We start from the raw sequence: 17,308 nt of genomic DNA on the forward strand, positions 1-17,308 counted from the left end.
AATATATTAACAACAGTATTTGTTTTATTATGAGAAAAATTGCTTTTTCGGTGGTTTAATATATGGAAAATATTGAGACTTTGATAAGCTGTAATTGTGGCTTAGATATAATTTTGCATGGATGGTTTCCCATGAAATTGCTAGTGCAAAAATGATTTATAGTGAAGTTTGGATTATAAAAAAATTGAAGCTTTGAGTTTATTATGGTCGGTGTTTGTTTTTTTGGTATTGATGAGTATTGTGCCATTTAGGAATAAATGATGAATATTATGAAGAGTTGGGTGATTTGCATTATTTAAGGAGACTTTTGCAAAATGAGGATCAAAATTGCACTAGATGTTAGAAGAGAAATTGAATATTTCACAACTATGTAGTGCCACCTATAATTAATTTATTTTAATTTTGTTGTTCGTTTACCAATGGTTTACTAATAGTAAACTAATAATTTTAAATTTAGTAATAATGTTAGTAAAGTTTAAGTTAACTGTTGGTTATTTATAATTATTTTTTGATGATGCTATTGATTTTTTATGTAAACATTCTTTTTTTTTTAGAATAAGTAAACTTTCTTTTCACTTGTGTATTTGTAATGGTTTTATTGTTGATTAACTAATGGTTTACTACTGGTACACCAGTAATTTTAGTAGATTAAATAATAATTTATTTTAACATTTTATAATTTAAAAATAAAAAATAGTAATTTGATTGTTAAGTAAACTGATAGTAGACCATTAGTAAACTGTTAGTGAACTTACAGTAAACAGATGTTTAGTAAACCGTTAGTAAACCATTAGTAAACTGAATCGTATTTTTGCAAAAGAAAAAAGTATTTTTATAAAAAAAATTGGTCAATCCGTAAATTTTAATTAATTTTGGTCAAAAGGTATTTTTGAGAATAAATATGTGTTTGATAGGTATTTGTCTAAAAATCCCTAATTTATTACCGGTCACATTCAATTTTTGAGAAAATTACGGAATAATTAAGAACACGGCAATTATTTTCTCAAATACCAACGTAATGTAATCTTTTCTCTTCTATCTCATGGGCTTCACATTAAATAGCTTAGCTGGCAAAATTATTACATTTTTTACCCATTTCTTTACAAGCCGTGGCACACTCAATCCTACCTCACCACCACCACCTGATTCCGATGAAATGTTCGGTGGATCCATTAAACCAACAAAAAGTATACAACGCAAATACAGTATTGCAAGGTCCTTTCTTTTTTGGATTCGATTTGGCAGCTTTGGCTTCGGAAGTTGATTGTGAAGAGCGCCAGATGATAATACAAGCTTCCCTCGGTAATACTTCCCGCCGGCGATTTCCTCTATGCTGAATCTCATAGTGTTTCTCTAGGCGGCGGCTTTAGTATCCAGGTTTGTATTTAGTTCTCTTTAAAGTTTGCCATAAATTATTGAGATGTCTTTATTATTGAAAATCAAAATTAGAGATTTGAAAAAAAAAAGTTCGAATTTTGAAGTCGATTTAAGTGACTGAAGTTAATCTTGATGTTTAGAAGTTAACCCTAGTGCTAAATAAACAGCAAACAGATGAATAATGCTTGTTTCAATGTATATTATGGCTGTTTTAATACTGGATAATGATATTTTCAGCTTTATAGTTTGAGATTTTGCTCTGATTGTGTACATTCATAATTGTTGTTTTTTGTTACAGAAAATGGATGTGGGATCGTGCCCGAAGGTTCACTAACTGCAGCTGAGGAAAGAATATCCTTCGATTAACTTTTTTTATGCATATGCAATCCTTGCAGTATGTTATGACTAGTTAGGAGCCAATTGAAAGCCAATGTTATGCTATTGAGTGTCTTGGTAGTTTGTTGAATGTGATAAGAGAATCGGTAAAGAGTGGATGGAAACGAATCACGGGCCAATTGATAGTTATGTGCTCTATGATCAAGACCAACATGTCCATGCTGATGTTTAGGAAGGCCAAGTATATACAAAGCAACATTTTTGTCCATACCCGATCTTATAAGGGATTAATAATAATGTAAAACCATTTGCTGTGGCACATGTAAAGAGTCTAAATAATGAGCTTATAAATAAAAGCTTTGCTAGTGATGCAAATATATGATTCATCTTCTACTAGTTGTATTGCTAATGATGTTTGGTTAAATGTGTATCTAAAATGTATCATTGTTGTATTTTTCTATGTATTATGTGATATTTGTTAGATGTATCTGAAACGTGTCATCCTATGATGTTTATTAATATATTTTTTTTATTGATTTTTCTTTTATGTTTTTGTTTTGTTTTGTAGTTTAATAGTTTTATCAATATATATTATAAGAAGTTTAGATTATTTATTTTATTTCGAAGAATGTAGCGGAGCTGTATTTGAGACGTATCGGTGTTATTTTTTAAATGTATCTGAAAGTTTTTAAAATGCATACGACTTATTTTTTAGACGTATCTGAATTATTTTTGAAATTTCAATTTTTTATACATATTAGAAAATTATAAAAATTTACATTTTTGATTTAAACTCATATGTGTAAGATTAACTTAAACCGGTGCTAAATTTAGTGAAAGCATTATATAATTATTGAATTAATTTATTATGTATATATTATGTATATACATAATGATGTATACATCGTATATATACACCACCGACACATTGTAAATAGATCGTCGACACATTATAAATACACCACTAATACATTGTAGATACATATTCTTTTTTTATTATTATTTAAACAAAATGAATTTCGTTGATACACCATTGATTATAAATTTTAGAATCCATCTCCAACTCAGAATTATTATTTTCAACAAAATAATTTTCAAATTGACCGATACATGTGTGTATTAGTGATATATAGATGATATTTTTCCGATACGTAGCAGATACATAGATGATACATGTTTAAATTTTTTAGATTATTTTAACGAATTAAATTTTAAAATGACGGATACATTATCGATACATCGTAATACATTACCGATACATCATAAGTACACCATCGATACATCATAAATATAGATGAGAAAAATTAATAATAAAATTTTAATACATTACCGATGTATCATCTATATCTTGCAATACATTGTAAATACATGGCCGATACATCGTAAATACATTATATATATAAACAATAAATTGAGCTAAAAAGAAAAACCTCGTGCAACATGGAAAAATAAAAGGACGTAGCAAGCATCAAATATTTAATAGGAAAACACGTTTTTTAAATACAGATATTGAATACGTATTAGAAGCAATTTATATATATAATTTATATATGACTGATACGTATATTTTTAATCCATAATATATACACTTTTTTATAACGTAATTTATGCGTTTTAAAGCATGTGATACATATATCTTTAAATTTAAAATATATTATACATATACACATAAATAGTACCTAAAATAATATGTGTGTGTGTATATATACACACATAAATTTATTTATTTATTTATATTTTTAAAAATATGAAAAAATGAACCAGTGACACATTCCGGATACGTATCAGATACATAGCTGATACATAACTGATACATGTTTAAATTATTTTGACATGTTAGATTCGCTGACACGCGCTGACGCGTCACTGACGCGCGTGTCAGACGCGATTCTGACGCATGTCAGACGCGTTTTTGACCAGTTATGACACGTTTTTTTTACCTTTTTTTTTGCTTTTTATGTGTGCCATGTGTCTCCTATTTAGTGGTTTGGTTAGAATATGTAAACTTTTATCTTTTTTTGGTATCAATGTAAATTATTAGGTTGGTGTGTATTTTTGTTATTTTCTATTTAAATAGTAATATTTTTGTGGTTTTCTCTCAATTTTTATTAAATTTAGAACATGCAATATATTTTGTCTGGAAAATGAAAACCTAATCTAATATTCAGTATATAACGTTTAGTACCATTTCAATTCCTATTTTTTTTTTTATTTCTTCCACCACTACTGTTTTTCTTCCCTGTAAAACAATTTTTTCGCAGCCACAGCTCCGCCTCCGATTGACGTCGCTGCTCAATTATCCAGAGGGCACGGCACGAGTATGTTCTTGATTTTATTCTCTTTTTATTTTCATCTCTGATTATTAGTTTTTTACGTATTTATTTATCTAATTCAATTTGAACCATTGGCGATGATTCTCAATTTAATTTCTCTGTTTACTAGATGTTTATCTTCGTGTAGTATTGTCTGTTTAGATCTGTTATGAAGTTAGGTTTTAATGGCGGATTATCCATTATGTGTATGTATGTGTTTTGATTTTGACTGTTTATTATGTGATTAGGGTTTTTTGTTCGGTCTGTGAGACAGAGAAATTAGAGGAACTGAGTTTAAGTTTGGTGTAGTACTTAATGGGTCGAAAGAAGTCTAATACTGCGGTTGGTGATGAGAATCCGCCTCCTCAAGGTGGCGGTGGGAAGTCGAAGAAAAAGCAAGCTGTGATTGATGATGATGAGTACGCTATTGAGACGGTATTATCTGAGGAGTTGAATGATGACATTCCACTTCCGGTTACCGGTAAGAAGAAAGGCAAGAAAGGGAACCAAAAGAACTCGGAGTCTAAAAATGATGATGATGAGGGAAAGGAAGAGGCTGACGATGATATTCAGGATGTAGTGTTTGCTGGAAAGAAGAAGTCGAAAGGAAAGAAGAATGGGAGTAAAAGTGTGTTTTCGACATCTCATTTTGGGTTACTTGGTGAAGGAGATGATGATGGTAACGAGGATGATGAGGAGACGTCCGAGTTAACAGGCGGTAAAGATAGTGAGGCGGAAGATGAACCTGTTGTGAGCTTCAGTGGGAAAAAAAAGTCATCAAAGAAAAATAACAAGTCTACTGGTGGTGATTTTGAACAAGAAGTTATTGATAAATCTGACGGCGATGATGCGCCAGTTATTGAGTTTACTGGTAAAAAGAAGTCATCCAAGGGTGGGAAGAAGACTGGTGGTGCTGTGTTTAAAGTGGCTACTTTTGATGGGTTAGATGACAATGAAGAGGCGAAGGATGAGGATGAAGATGACGATGCTGCCATAACTTTTTCAGGAAAGAAGAAGAAATCGTCCAAGAAGGGTGGGAGTAAGTTCAGTGCAGCACTGCTTGAAGAGGATGGCGAAGAGGCTTCTGTTTCTGTTATAACCAGCCATGACGTACCCGAAACTGAGGACGGTGATGGGACAGCCATTTCATTTACAGGTAAAAAGAAATCGTCCAAAAAGAAGGGCAAAATCAGTGATGAGGTGCCAGAACAGCCGCCTGGAATTCCTGAAGCTAATGATGCATCAGTTAGTAAGAATGAAGAGGTAGTAGAAGCTTCAAAGAACAAGAAGAAAAAGAAGAATAAGAGTGGAAGGACTGCTCAAGAAGAGGATGATTTGGATAAAATTCTAGCAGAGCTTGGTGAGGGGCTACCTAATGGGAAGTCCTCTGCTTCTCCTCCACAGGTTGAGAGCAATCAGGTCCATCTTGAACAAGTTCTAACAGAGAATGCTTCAGGTGAGAAGGAAGGTGAGGAAGAGAAAGAAGAGTCTGCTGCAGCAAAGAAGAGGAAAAAGAAAAAAGAGAAGGAAAAAGAGAAGAAAGCTGCTGCTGCTGCTGTTTCAGAGGGGAAGGAAGAGAAAATGGAAGAAGTGAAAGCGGAGACGAATGAACTGAAAAAGAATGATACAAAAGGTAAAGCTGCGGATAAAAAATTGCCCAAGCATGTCAGAGAGATGCAAGAGGCACTTGCTAGGCGAAAAGAGATGGAGGAGAGGAAGGCTAGAGAAGAAGAGGAGAAGAGAAGGAAGGAAGAAGAAGAAAAGCTTAGGCTAGAAGAACTTGAGAGGCAAGCAGAAGAGGCTAAACGCCGGAAGAAGGAAAGGGAAAAAGAGAAACAGTTGAAGAAGAAACTAGAAGGCAAACTCTTAACAGGGAAGCAGAAGGAAGAACAACGGCGGTTAGAGGCTATGAGAAACCAAATACTTGCCAATGCTGGTATTACTATCTCGGCAGCTGACAAAGAAGGTGCACCAACAAAACGGCCGAAGTACCAGAATAAAAAATCAAAACCTACTGGTCAACATGTAAATGGTGATGCCGCAGCTAGATTGGAGGAAAATATGGAAGCTAAAGAAGAAAAGCAAGGACAACAAGACACTAAGATTGAGGTAGAATCAGCGGAGCTAGACAAGGTTGTAGAAGAGGAACCTATGACTGTGGAAGATAATGCAGAAATTGCGACTGAGGAAAACGGGATGGAGGAAGATGAAGACGATGAGGAGTGGGACGCAAAGAGTTGGGATGATGTTAACCTTAATGTTAAAGGTGCATTTGATGACGAGGAGACTGATTCTGAGTCCCAAAAGAACGAGAGAAGAAATGTTGCTTTGGCTTCTCGCAAAACAGGTTTGATATATATATTCTAATCTGCCTTATAATAAAAAGTTGTCTTGTTGTCTCTTGTACAACACTTTCCTTGTACTTGTTTATTGATATTGGATTTTGCACTGTCATGAGTATTTATTATTTTTTCTCAGACCCCCCTCCAGCTGCCAAGTCATCAGTTGCAGCCCAAAAACATGCTCCTTCACACCCTGTGGTTGAAACTACGGATAAAAACAGGACGAAAGATGCTGCTGCAAAAAAGAAAACATCACCTTTAGATGCCATTCCTAAAGAAGGTGAAGAAAATCTTCGTTCTCCAATATGCTGTATTATGGGTCACGTTGACACTGGTAAAACCAAACTGCTGGATTGTATCCGAGGCACGAATGTCCAGGAAGGTGAAGCTGGGGGTATCACACAGCAGATTGGTGCAACATACTTTCCTGCTGAGAACATAAGAGAGAGAACCAAGGAATTGAAAGCTGATGCAAAACTGAAAGTTCCCGGTCTATTGGTCATTGATACACCTGGCCATGAATCATTCACTAATTTGCGTTCAAGGGGCTCTGGTTTGTGTGACATCGCAATCTTGGTTGTGGACCTTATGCATGGTTTGGAGCCACAAACAATAGAATCACTTAATCTCTTGAAATTAAGGAACACAGAATTTATTGTTGCATTGAATAAGGTGCTGTGACAATATCTGAATCATTTATTCAGGCTCTCTATAACAATGCTATTTGCTCATCTTTCTTTCATGAACTTTTCAGGTGGACAGGCTCTATGGATGGAAAGTTTGTCGCAATGCGCCGATAGTGAAGGCAATGAAGCAACAGTCTAAAGATGTGCAAAATGAATTCAGTAGGAGGCTTACAGAGGTCATGCATATTTAATTAATTTTTTCTTACTAGGTTTTGTTTATTTGTAAGAATACCTGTGCTTATGATCATAATTTTTGCTTTTGTTTGATTCAGATTATAACTCAGTTCAAGGAGCAAGGACTGAATACTGAGCTATACTATAAAAATAAGGACATGGGAGAAACATTCAGTATTGTTCCTACAAGTGCTATTAGGTATATTGTTAATCCTAGGTCTTCTCTTTTCTGCACTCCTTTGAATCTGACATCCATTTTTTTCTACCTTAACTATTTTATTTTTCTATTTGGCCCTTTCTTGTGGACTACATTGCACGGAAACAGATACGGATATTTATACTGTAGAACAGTTGTTTTTTCTTTAAAATTGAAGAAACAAAAATGTAGGGGAAACTTGTAAATAATAATAAAAAAAAGTTTAATTTTTTTTATACAAATAAACTAGGCTTAATGTCTTAAAAAATTACCAAATCTTTGCGAGTCGTGTGACTCATGTCAATTCTAATTAAATCTTTCAAAACCATCCCATTTAGCTCGTTTTGGCCCTTTTGGGATATTATGTTTCTTTTATAGCCATTTTGTAAAATAAATTCGGTTTTTTTACTTGATGACCGTCAATAATGTTGCCAAAAAACCGGTTTATTTTCAAAAATGTGTATTAAGAGAAACACAATATCTCAAAACAGGCTAAATGATGTGATTTTGAAAGGTTTGGTTAAAATTGACCTGACCCGCAAATGCTTGATATTTTTAAGACTTAGACAAACAGACTACTATATATTTAGGACAATTAATGACATCTATCATTTGCATATAATTAATATTTTGATCTATACTCCCTTTCCAGAATTGATATGCTGATTTTATTTGGGTGTTCCAAACTATAGTCTTATTTTCATTTTTTTGAAGTTGGTTAACTAGATAAATATCTAAATTACCCATAATTGAATTAGTTTTTAATAACTAAATTAAATTGATTTTGGCTTTGATAAACATCAATAATTAATGATTTTTGATAATTTTAATATTAAACATAGTTCATAACTTCATATGCAGTTTATGAGTTATTTTGGATCACTGTTTCTGGAATGGTGAAAGATTAATTTTTAAAAAGGGTATGATAGGTAGTTTGTATAATGTTAACTAAAATTATATTTCTTAAAATGTTATTAATTTAAATAAGCTTATCGATTGTGGACGGATGAATTATTTAATAATAAATTATCTTCAAATTATATAACCATAATTGAAATGAATATTATAAAGTTATAATTATAATAAAAACATAATATAACCCAGTAAAAGATAAAAGATAATATCTGTTTATGGATTATTTGTTTAGATATCTTTTATAGGAAACAGTTTCTATTAGAAAAGAGATTTAATTTTTGTTATTTACTGAAACTGTCCCTTTTTCCTATTGGTTTCGGGGAATTTCGGTAACTTAAATGTTTGAAAAACGGAAAACTGTAGTTTTCTCAAGGTTTCCGTGGATCATAGCTTGTGGGTGCACTTATGTCTTTTTTGCTTATTACAGTGGAGAAGGCATTCCTGATATGTTACTGTTGCTTGTTCAATGGACTCAGAAAACCATGGTCGAGAAACTCACATATAGCAATGAAGTGCAGGTAGTCTGTTCTCTGACTTTTTACTCTTGCAGTCACAGGAATGCTTTAAGATATCTGATTGCTGTTCTGTTCCATCTGCCAGTGTACGGTGTTGGAGGTTAAGGTTATTGAAGGCCATGGAACAACAATTGATGTCGTGTTAGTTAATGGGGTGCTTCATGAAGGAGATCAAATTGTTGTGTGCGGCTTTCAGGCAAGCTCAAACACTATTTCTGTTTAAGATATGAAATGGTCATTTATTGTCTTTTTAAATGAATTTGCTTTCTAGGGGCCTATTGTTACCACTATTCGAGCTCTGCTGACACCTCACCCAATGAAGGAACTTCGGGTCAAGGTGTGTGCTTATCTTTTGTTAATATTTTCTTACCATGTGTATTTACTTTGTAGTTCTCTTGTTGGATGAACATTCAAAAAGTCAATTTGAATTTGGTATATCAGCTAGCAGTTTATATCGGAATTAGAAATATTTTGGTGTGTCCAGGATTGGTAGCTTTACATGGTTTTGCATGCTTATAAGATTTAATCATTCTTCTCTGTGGAACCTGTTGAAGACTTGAAGTACATTAGAATTATGCCGTTTTTTTAATTGAATGAACTGCAAAATTGGCCAGCCAATCAATAAAATTATATCCTATTCACTTATCTAAATGAGCATCTAAAATGGTTGCAATTTGAGAACTACCTGGAATGAAATATGCTGACCACTTATGCTATCCTTCCCCTTCCTTTTTGAAAGAAAGTGCTGATGATATGAAATTTTCATTTGTTAGAGAGCTTTTAATCTTATGAATTTCTTTCAAGTTGTGCGACATTTTGTAGTCCTCGATTTCCTTTGCTGATTATATTTGTGGAATTTTTGGGACTGGTAAAATAATAAGATTTAAGATAGTATTTCTCTAAGCTTAGCAGTAATAAAGTAAAAACCATTAATGCAGAAGAAGTGCATAACTATTGTATCGAATAATGCTTAACAACCCTAATTTGAAAGCTGCAAGAATTCGGGATAATTGCCTTGTCCTTTAATGGATTAAAAGAGAAAGCTTGCTCCTTAGGAATATGGACTGGTGACTGGTCTATACCCATCCAATATCTTGAAAGATTAGCAGAAGGTCTTGGTAGGATTTGTCTTTTGACTCTCACATAAATGAAATTGTGATCTGTTGTTGCATTTGGTTGAATCCAAGATTGGATTTCAACTGCTGAACACAGTGAGAGGAGTCATTAATCTACTGCTATTGTACCGAAAAAATCAATATATTTCTGGTTTCCAAATAAGATGAATGCAATGCTTTTGGGGTTTCCTGATTTGTCTTGGTTAATGTAACTTATTTTTTGTACCACATTATCTGTCATTTTATTCTATGGGGGAGAGTCAGAGATTTGTTGATTTAGATATTTATATTTTCAATGTTTTTTTTTGGTTTGGATTTTAATTTTAATTTTTTTTAATTAATTTCTTCTTTTAGAAAATTTTAATCTTACTTTTTGGTCAGAACTTGTTACTTAGATATGAACATTAATATTTGCTTTTAGATTTTTGCTACAATTTTTTCAATATTAACGTTTCAGGTTCCAAGCTCTCATATTTCCAGAACTTTCAAAAGTATATATATCGCGTGCATGCATCCTTCTTAATGTTTGTCAAGTCATGTGTTGATTTTGGTATTCATGCATCTGCTTTGTTTACAAGAAATCTTTGTTTAAGAACTTCTCATGGTTTAATTCAGGAACCATGCTCTCTGTTATCGGAATAGCTTCTAAAATTCTAATTCTTCTCTGTCCCATAAATTATGTAGTAATTTGGTTATTATCTGAATTCAGGGTGCGTATCTACACCACAAAGAAATCAAGGCTGCTCAGGGTATCAAGATCAGCGCACAGGTGATGCAGTAGCGCATTGAGTTGAATTGCCAAGTTTATGAAAAATATGTAGACTCTATACATTGTCATTATGTATTTCTAATTTTTATGAACTTATACTAACAGGATGTCCTGTGTGCTGATCTTTTTTGATGCAGGGCCTTGAGCATGCTCTTGCTGGCACAGGTCTATATGTAGTGGGACCAGAAGATCATTTGGAACAAGTCAAGGAAGCAGCGATGGAAGATGTGAGATCGGTGATGAACCGGATTGAAAAGAGTGATGAGGGAGTCTATGTCCAAGCATCCACCTTAGGGTCATTGGAAGCATTGCTGGAGTTTTTGAAGACACCAGCGGTTAACATTCCTGTTAGTGGCATAGGCATAGGCCCAGTGCACAAGAAGGATGTTATGAAGGCCAGCGTAATGCTTGAGAAGAAAAAGGAGTATGCCACTATCTTGGCATTTGATGTTAAGATGGCACAAGAGACTCGGGAACTTGCAGAGGAACTTGGTGTTAAGATTTTCATGGCTGACATCATTTATCACTTATTTGATCAATTCAAGGCTTATATTGACAATCTGAAAGAGGAAAAGAAGAAGGAAGCTGCAGATGAAGCTGTGTTCCCTTGCATTCTTAAGATTATACCAGATTGCGTCTTTAACAAGAAAGATCCTATTGTCTTGGGAGTTGAAGTTTCCGAAGGCATACTTAAGGTGTGTAATACTTTTAAAAGGCGTAGCAAAGATATTAATTTAGTTAAAGTTATTTTGGTTCGGATGGCTTTCATCATGTGCTTAAATGCCTGTGATTTGCCCGTATGTTATTATGGGTATGTGGCCTTGGCTGTCAACTGTCAGATGAATGTGGATTTTTAGCCCATGTTAGTTTTTTCTAAATATATTTCTCTGCTAGTAATAAGATCTATATATTTACAAATAATCAATCCAGAACTTGGCTACACACATTATGTTGCCTATTTTGCTACATATTTTTATGAGTAATTTGTCAGTTTGTTTATTAGAAATGATGCCGATGCCTTTGTATTAAGCTGTTAGCATCATTATGTACTCACTCACACTATAGGCTATATGTATTTTGAAAACGGTTACACACGCGTACGCACAAACTCTGTAGATTATATGTATTTTGAAAAGGGTTATTTTGTACGTAAAATAATTGTAGCTGAATCTGTTTATCATCACAGGTAGGGACACCAATTTGTGTTCCTGACAAAGATTTTATTGACATTGGCCGGGTTGCTTCCGTTGAGAATAACTACAAGCCTGTTGATTATGCCAAGAAAGGCCAGAAGGTGGCAATTAAGGTTGAATTCTGGATTTTTGATCTTTTATTGTTTGCTTATGCTTTATTTTTCTGATGAATCTAGGTTCTTCCATTTTACCCTATTGGATGCTTTGTTATTTTGCAGATTCTTAACAACAGTCCGGAGGAGCAGCAAAAAATGTACGGCAGGCATTTTGATCATGACGATCTTCTTGTCAGCCATATTTCGAGGAGCTCAATTGATATTCTTAAAACTAATTACCGGGTATGTGCTTTGGAATTGAAATCTATTTTTGTTATTGGGGTATATTGTTCACGCAGAAGTTTTTGAAGTGTTTCATGATCGTTTTTTTGTTTTATATATGATTAGTTTATTTAATGATTTTCAAAATAAAAATAAAATAAGTGGATTGGTCTACCAATTTACCATACTGTCATTAGTGTTTACTGATTTTCTGATATTGACTTCTGTTTTTTTTTTATTATTATATCTAGAGATATTTTGCTTTATGAACATGGGGGTAATTATTTTTGGGTTTTTTTCAGATATCTTAGTTCGTTGATTATTCTAAATTTTAGGATTGTAGGCAGTAGAAAAAAATGATAAAGCTTTGGCATTGAACACAATCATGAAAAAAGCAGTGAATGAACTAATTAGTTACTCTACTAGTTTCAAAAAAAAAAATTAGCTACTCTACAAGTTTTATTGAATATGCCTTTTATAGAAAATAGATAATATTCACTTTAGCCCTATGTTGCACGGAATTGGGAAAACTGATCTGTTCAAAATATAAGAAACGGAAACATGAAAAAACTTGTAAATAATTAAAATATAGGGATATACTTATATATTGTAAAAATTAAAAAAATTTACAATGTTAAATTTTATTAATAAAAAATATATCTTCATGCAAGTAAATTAATATATATTTATGATAACTAATAAAATAATTCATTTGAATATAATGAAAATCATAATTCATAATAAATAATAATATGGATTATATAGATAGTATTTTTAGAGAGATGATGAATTTTTGTTTGGGAATTGTGATTAAACATGGATAATAAAGAATGTGATAACTAATTAAATTTTTAATTTTATTTATAAATTACACTTTAGGATTTATTTTTTTAGGAAATTCGTTTTCTAATAGGTAATGGCAAACGGCTCTAAAATGTTTCCTAGGAGTTTCGGAGTCTTAAAAACGAAAATATTTCCAAAATGGGGAAACACATCTTCCTCAAGGTTTCCGTGCTCATTGTTGTAGCCTTATCATCGTAAGAGGCTTCTTCTTCCGCTAACTTGAAAACCTAAATAAGTAAACTCTGGAAAAACTTAAAATATCAACTCAAGTTCACTGAACCTTACTCTTTGTTTTTTCTTTATAATTTTTTAATAAGTTCTTATTGCTTGGGCTATCCATCAAGAAACCTTCACAGTGCACCCAACTCCGTTGTGTTTAGAATTGTAATCCTACTTAAAAGATTAACTAAATGGTTCATGCTTATAAAAAAAGCTAAAGGGTCCACATGTCACTGTGAGGTGCTTCTTCTGCTTTATTATTTTTTCCCTCTCATAGTTGTTCATGTACTGAATCTCAGGCACCGTGATATCTAATGAAAGCTTATTTTATCTCTAGTCATTTTATTAAAATATTACCTACTTTCTTTGTAGTATTAGCTATTTCTGTAAAATAACAGTAATGAAAAAATTGGAAGTTCACACAAGAAACAAATCCTGGAGAAACTTCAAAAACCTAAGATGCACAGAAACCTTGATGAAACGGCATTTTCCCGTAAGATTTAAAGAGGGATCAAAAAAGTCTCGAAGCTTGAAACTAAAATGTTACGTAAGATTTAAACTAGTGTTAAATATGGATGACGAATTTTCTCTAATTTATTTAAATTGTTAGTATATCCGATTCAATAGTCCCTTAGCAATTGTTTTCATAAAAATATATGAGTGAACTGTTGCAATATATTAATATTAACATTATTTCTCCCTAGTCAACAGTTTTACCTTCATGTCACCAAGAAATTCTAGGTCTATTGTCTGGTACTTGAAATTGTTGACTGTCTGGTGACAATTTCTTTATTCTATGCCTTTGTACTAAAGTTTCACTGTCTTCACTGTTGACTCGAGAATCATCAATTAAAACATTAACAACCCTTTCTCCTTATTGTCACCAAACATCAGAATTAGATTTTCTCTGTTAATTCTTGCTGGGAAAGTTCCACCATTCAATAAGCCATTGTTGTATTACTCAATGTATCGTCAGAGATCTGTGTCGCTGACTAAATGAATTATTGAGACTTTTAACAGCACTTTATTTAGCTGTTTGTATGTGAGGAAATTAGCTTGTCTGCTAAAGTGCTATATGTGCATAATGCATGCATGTGAAAAGAAATTATGAATAGCAAGGTAGTGTTGTTAAATTAGAAGACCAGGACCTCGTTTGAGTGGTGACGGGGGTTTTTGAATTGCAAAGAATGCTTTTGGCATTTTTCAATCTTAATTATGTAATATGGCCGACTCATAATTCTTCAATTTCAGTTTGAATTATTTTCTTTCTTGCTTTTCTTAGTTTTATCAGGTCTGGGTGATACATTTGTTTATGATTTTGATTTGCGAACTGCATGACTAGCCTTTCTGAACGGTTGAAAACAAACTGTTTGTGACCTGCATGTATTTGTTCCTATCTAAATTGTGCTTGAACTCTAGTTGATGAAGCCTGTTGGCTCTCTTTTTGCGTCTATTTTTCTAATACTCGAGGTTTTTAAATAAAGAACATCACTGTCCTTTTTATTCTTAGAAAAAGAAATGCTAGTAAAAAATTTGCTAAGCCTCAAGCCATTTGAGTTTTTGCATTTTACATTCTTTTGCTTAATATTTTCCTTACGTGTATAGGACGATCTCTCAACGGATGAATGGAGGCTGGTTGTCAAACTGAAGAACATTTTTAAGATCCAGTAACTTGGTAAGAGGACACAAGATAATTGTCTTGTTTGGTGTTTCTTTTTGATACATTCGAGTTGGAGAGTTATTGAGGCAGGAAAACACGAGTCGGAAACAAATGCTGGTACTAGTCAAGGGCTATGCAACCGCTACTTAGACCGAATTACTTGAAAGTTGATAAGAAGTTGTGCATCAAATCACTTGAAAGCTGATGAAGAACTCATTATGAATTTGCACCAAATCGCTCGAAGAAACATAGTGCTTGTGGAGTAGGCTGACGTGCGGTGTTTGTGTTTGCCCATATTTCACTTGGGGTCTGCTCTTGCTCATATTTTGCTAAAGTACAGAGATGAATGGGAAATTATATGAAAATGATTAATTGCCTCTTTTCATATATACTAAGAAAATGGTTGTGTTTTTACACTGTCATTAGTTACTTCAAATCTCTATATATTTTTACTTGAATTTATTTAAGTTGCGAATTCAGTGCAAGAATAAAATTAAAATGGAATGTTTTTCACTCTCATTTGTTTAAGTTTTTAATTGTTTTGCTTTCTCCAACAAGCACATATGCACCAATTGAACTCGTGCATTAATGATCTTCATATGTTGTTCTTTACTTCTATGAAAATGCATACATTTTATAAATTTAAATATAAATTTATTATTTGCTAAATAAAAAATTACGAACTTCAACATCTTTTGTACAATATGAATCTTATTTACTTTTGTATGACATGAAATGTTTTTGTTTTTAGAAACACCGAGAAATTTTATAATAAAAAAGGTTGATTTGGACACCATAATATATATTGTTTCGGTATCTATATCAGTTCTTTTAACGAAAAATTATTTAGTGTTTTGAATTGCACAAATTGATAGTTTGTGTATTTATAGTTTTTGTTGCAAATGCAAAACAAGTTAAATTATAATTTTTTTTTATCAAAAAACCTTAAAATTTAAAATCTAATATTCAAAAATATATTTATATTTGTTAGAATATCTGAGGTTTCTTTAAAATTAATTAAAATATTTTAAATAAATAAAGAATAAAAAATTAAATGTGATATGTTCTTTGATTAATTTGTAATTGTATTATTTTAAATAATTTTTTTCTCATTATTATATAAAAATAAAGTATCAGATATATGAAATAGATAATGAGTTTAATATTGAGAAAATAACAGAAAAGCCAAGAAAAAGCCTTCTATTTTCGGAGAATACAATCTTAATTAATATGTTTTCTTTCTTACCTTTTTAATTTCACAAATTACCAGCTCCCTTTAATAATTTTCAGCCAGCACCACCTTCCTCCCTTCATCCCAAGCCGACACGTGTCTAGCAAATCACACATGTATCGTGATCTGCTAATTTTCAACTTCTTCTCTTCTTTATTGCTCTTTTTACCGTTTTTTCAAACTTATGCTGATTCCTCTCTTTTCTTCTTCCCTCTCGCACACGATCTCTCATGATTTCAATCGTTTATCCTTCTTCATTTACAGTTTTCTTTTTTACTTCCTATTTTTTAGCCATTATCAGTATAGTGTATAACGTGCATTTAGGTTTTAGGCTCCACATTTGCTATTAACTGCATTTTCTCTATAAATAGCGACATGGTTTCTACAAGATCAACTCCTACAAAAGAGAAGAAGGATTCTGTTGTTCCTGTAAAAATGAAGCGGAAATTAGTAAAAAAAGCTGAAAAAGATGTTGATGGAAGTGGTGTTGCTTCTGCCTCTGAGAATGTCAAAGCAAAGGGAAAAAAGGTGGATGAAACTGGTTTGAAAAGAAGGCGTTTGGCTTTTGATGCTGCACCTGATCATAAGAAAGTTCAGAAATCCTTGCATATTGAAGAACCAACTCGTTTGGTTCAGGTAATTTTTTTTATATCTGTATTTTTCATGTATAAGAGATGTATTTTGATATGTAATGTCATGTTCCATTTTAAGATTAGTTTATAAAATAAGTTTATTAATCCTTGTATCATTTATGTATATTATATGTATCTTAGATCTGTGTTTTTTTAGGCTCTAAGATTTGTATTTTTCATTTTAAGTTTACATTTGTAGGCTCTAAGATCTGTGTTTTTGTAAATATTATATATGCATCTTATTTTTTTTTCATGTAAAACTATTTTGTATACAAATATTGTTTTTTAGATTTACTAATTATGTATTTTTTGTGTATCATTTGTGTATATTTGTAGAACTGGGACTACTTGTTAGATGCGGAAGATCGTTACACTTGTAGAGTGACTATGCCTTTAAATTTCAAATATATTGAGGACATCAAGAAAACTCTTTCTGATACTCAGCTGGAACTTTTCAAGAAGACATTTCTTGGTCA

The 17,308-nt window shown here is 32.3% G+C and overlaps 1 protein-coding gene and 1 long non-coding RNA gene across 2 annotated transcripts; both read left to right on the forward strand.

Annotated features, from left to right (window-relative positions):
* Positions 1 to 966: 966 nt before the first annotated feature.
* Positions 967 to 2,260, forward strand: LOC126665244 (uncharacterized). The gene is made up of 2 exons (XR_007637570.1): positions 967 to 1,377; positions 1,676 to 2,260. It is a non-coding gene; the product is annotated as an uncharacterized LOC126665244 (long non-coding RNA).
* Positions 2,261 to 3,855: 1,595 nt separating this feature from the next.
* LOC126661432 (eukaryotic translation initiation factor 5B) lies at positions 3,856 to 15,482 on the forward strand. The gene is made up of 13 exons (XM_050355293.2): positions 3,856 to 4,031; positions 4,274 to 6,372; positions 6,504 to 7,039; positions 7,122 to 7,229; positions 7,326 to 7,426; positions 8,766 to 8,856; positions 8,939 to 9,049; positions 9,125 to 9,190; positions 10,678 to 10,737; positions 10,875 to 11,432; positions 11,924 to 12,043; positions 12,149 to 12,268; positions 14,915 to 15,482. Exons 2-13 carry the CDS (start codon positions 4,341 to 4,343, stop codon positions 14,978 to 14,980), a joined length of 3,969 nt encoding a protein of 1,322 aa, XP_050211250.1. The 5' UTR covers positions 3,856 to 4,031; positions 4,274 to 4,340; the 3' UTR covers positions 14,981 to 15,482.
* The last annotated feature ends 1,826 nt before the right edge of the window (positions 15,483 to 17,308 follow it).

Source organism: Mercurialis annua, linkage group LG1-X (assembly GCF_937616625.2).
Source record: "Mercurialis annua linkage group LG1-X, ddMerAnnu1.2, whole genome shotgun sequence".
Taxonomy (NCBI): domain Eukaryota; kingdom Viridiplantae; phylum Streptophyta; class Magnoliopsida; order Malpighiales; family Euphorbiaceae; genus Mercurialis; species Mercurialis annua.

Bases quoted from the DNA above. Each gene is read 5' to 3' on its own strand.
- LOC126661432 (XM_050355293.2), top strand. From the start codon at position 4,341: ATGGGTCGAAAGAAGTCTAATACTGCGGTTGGTGATGAGAATCCGCCT. The intron at 10,738-10,874 runs GTGATGCAGTAG...TTTTTGATGCAG, and splicing joins GTATCAAGATCAGCGCACAG to GGCCTTGAGCATGCTCTTGC. The intron at 12,044-12,148 runs GTTGAATTCTGG...GTTATTTTGCAG, and splicing joins GCCAGAAGGTGGCAATTAAG to ATTCTTAACAACAGTCCGGA.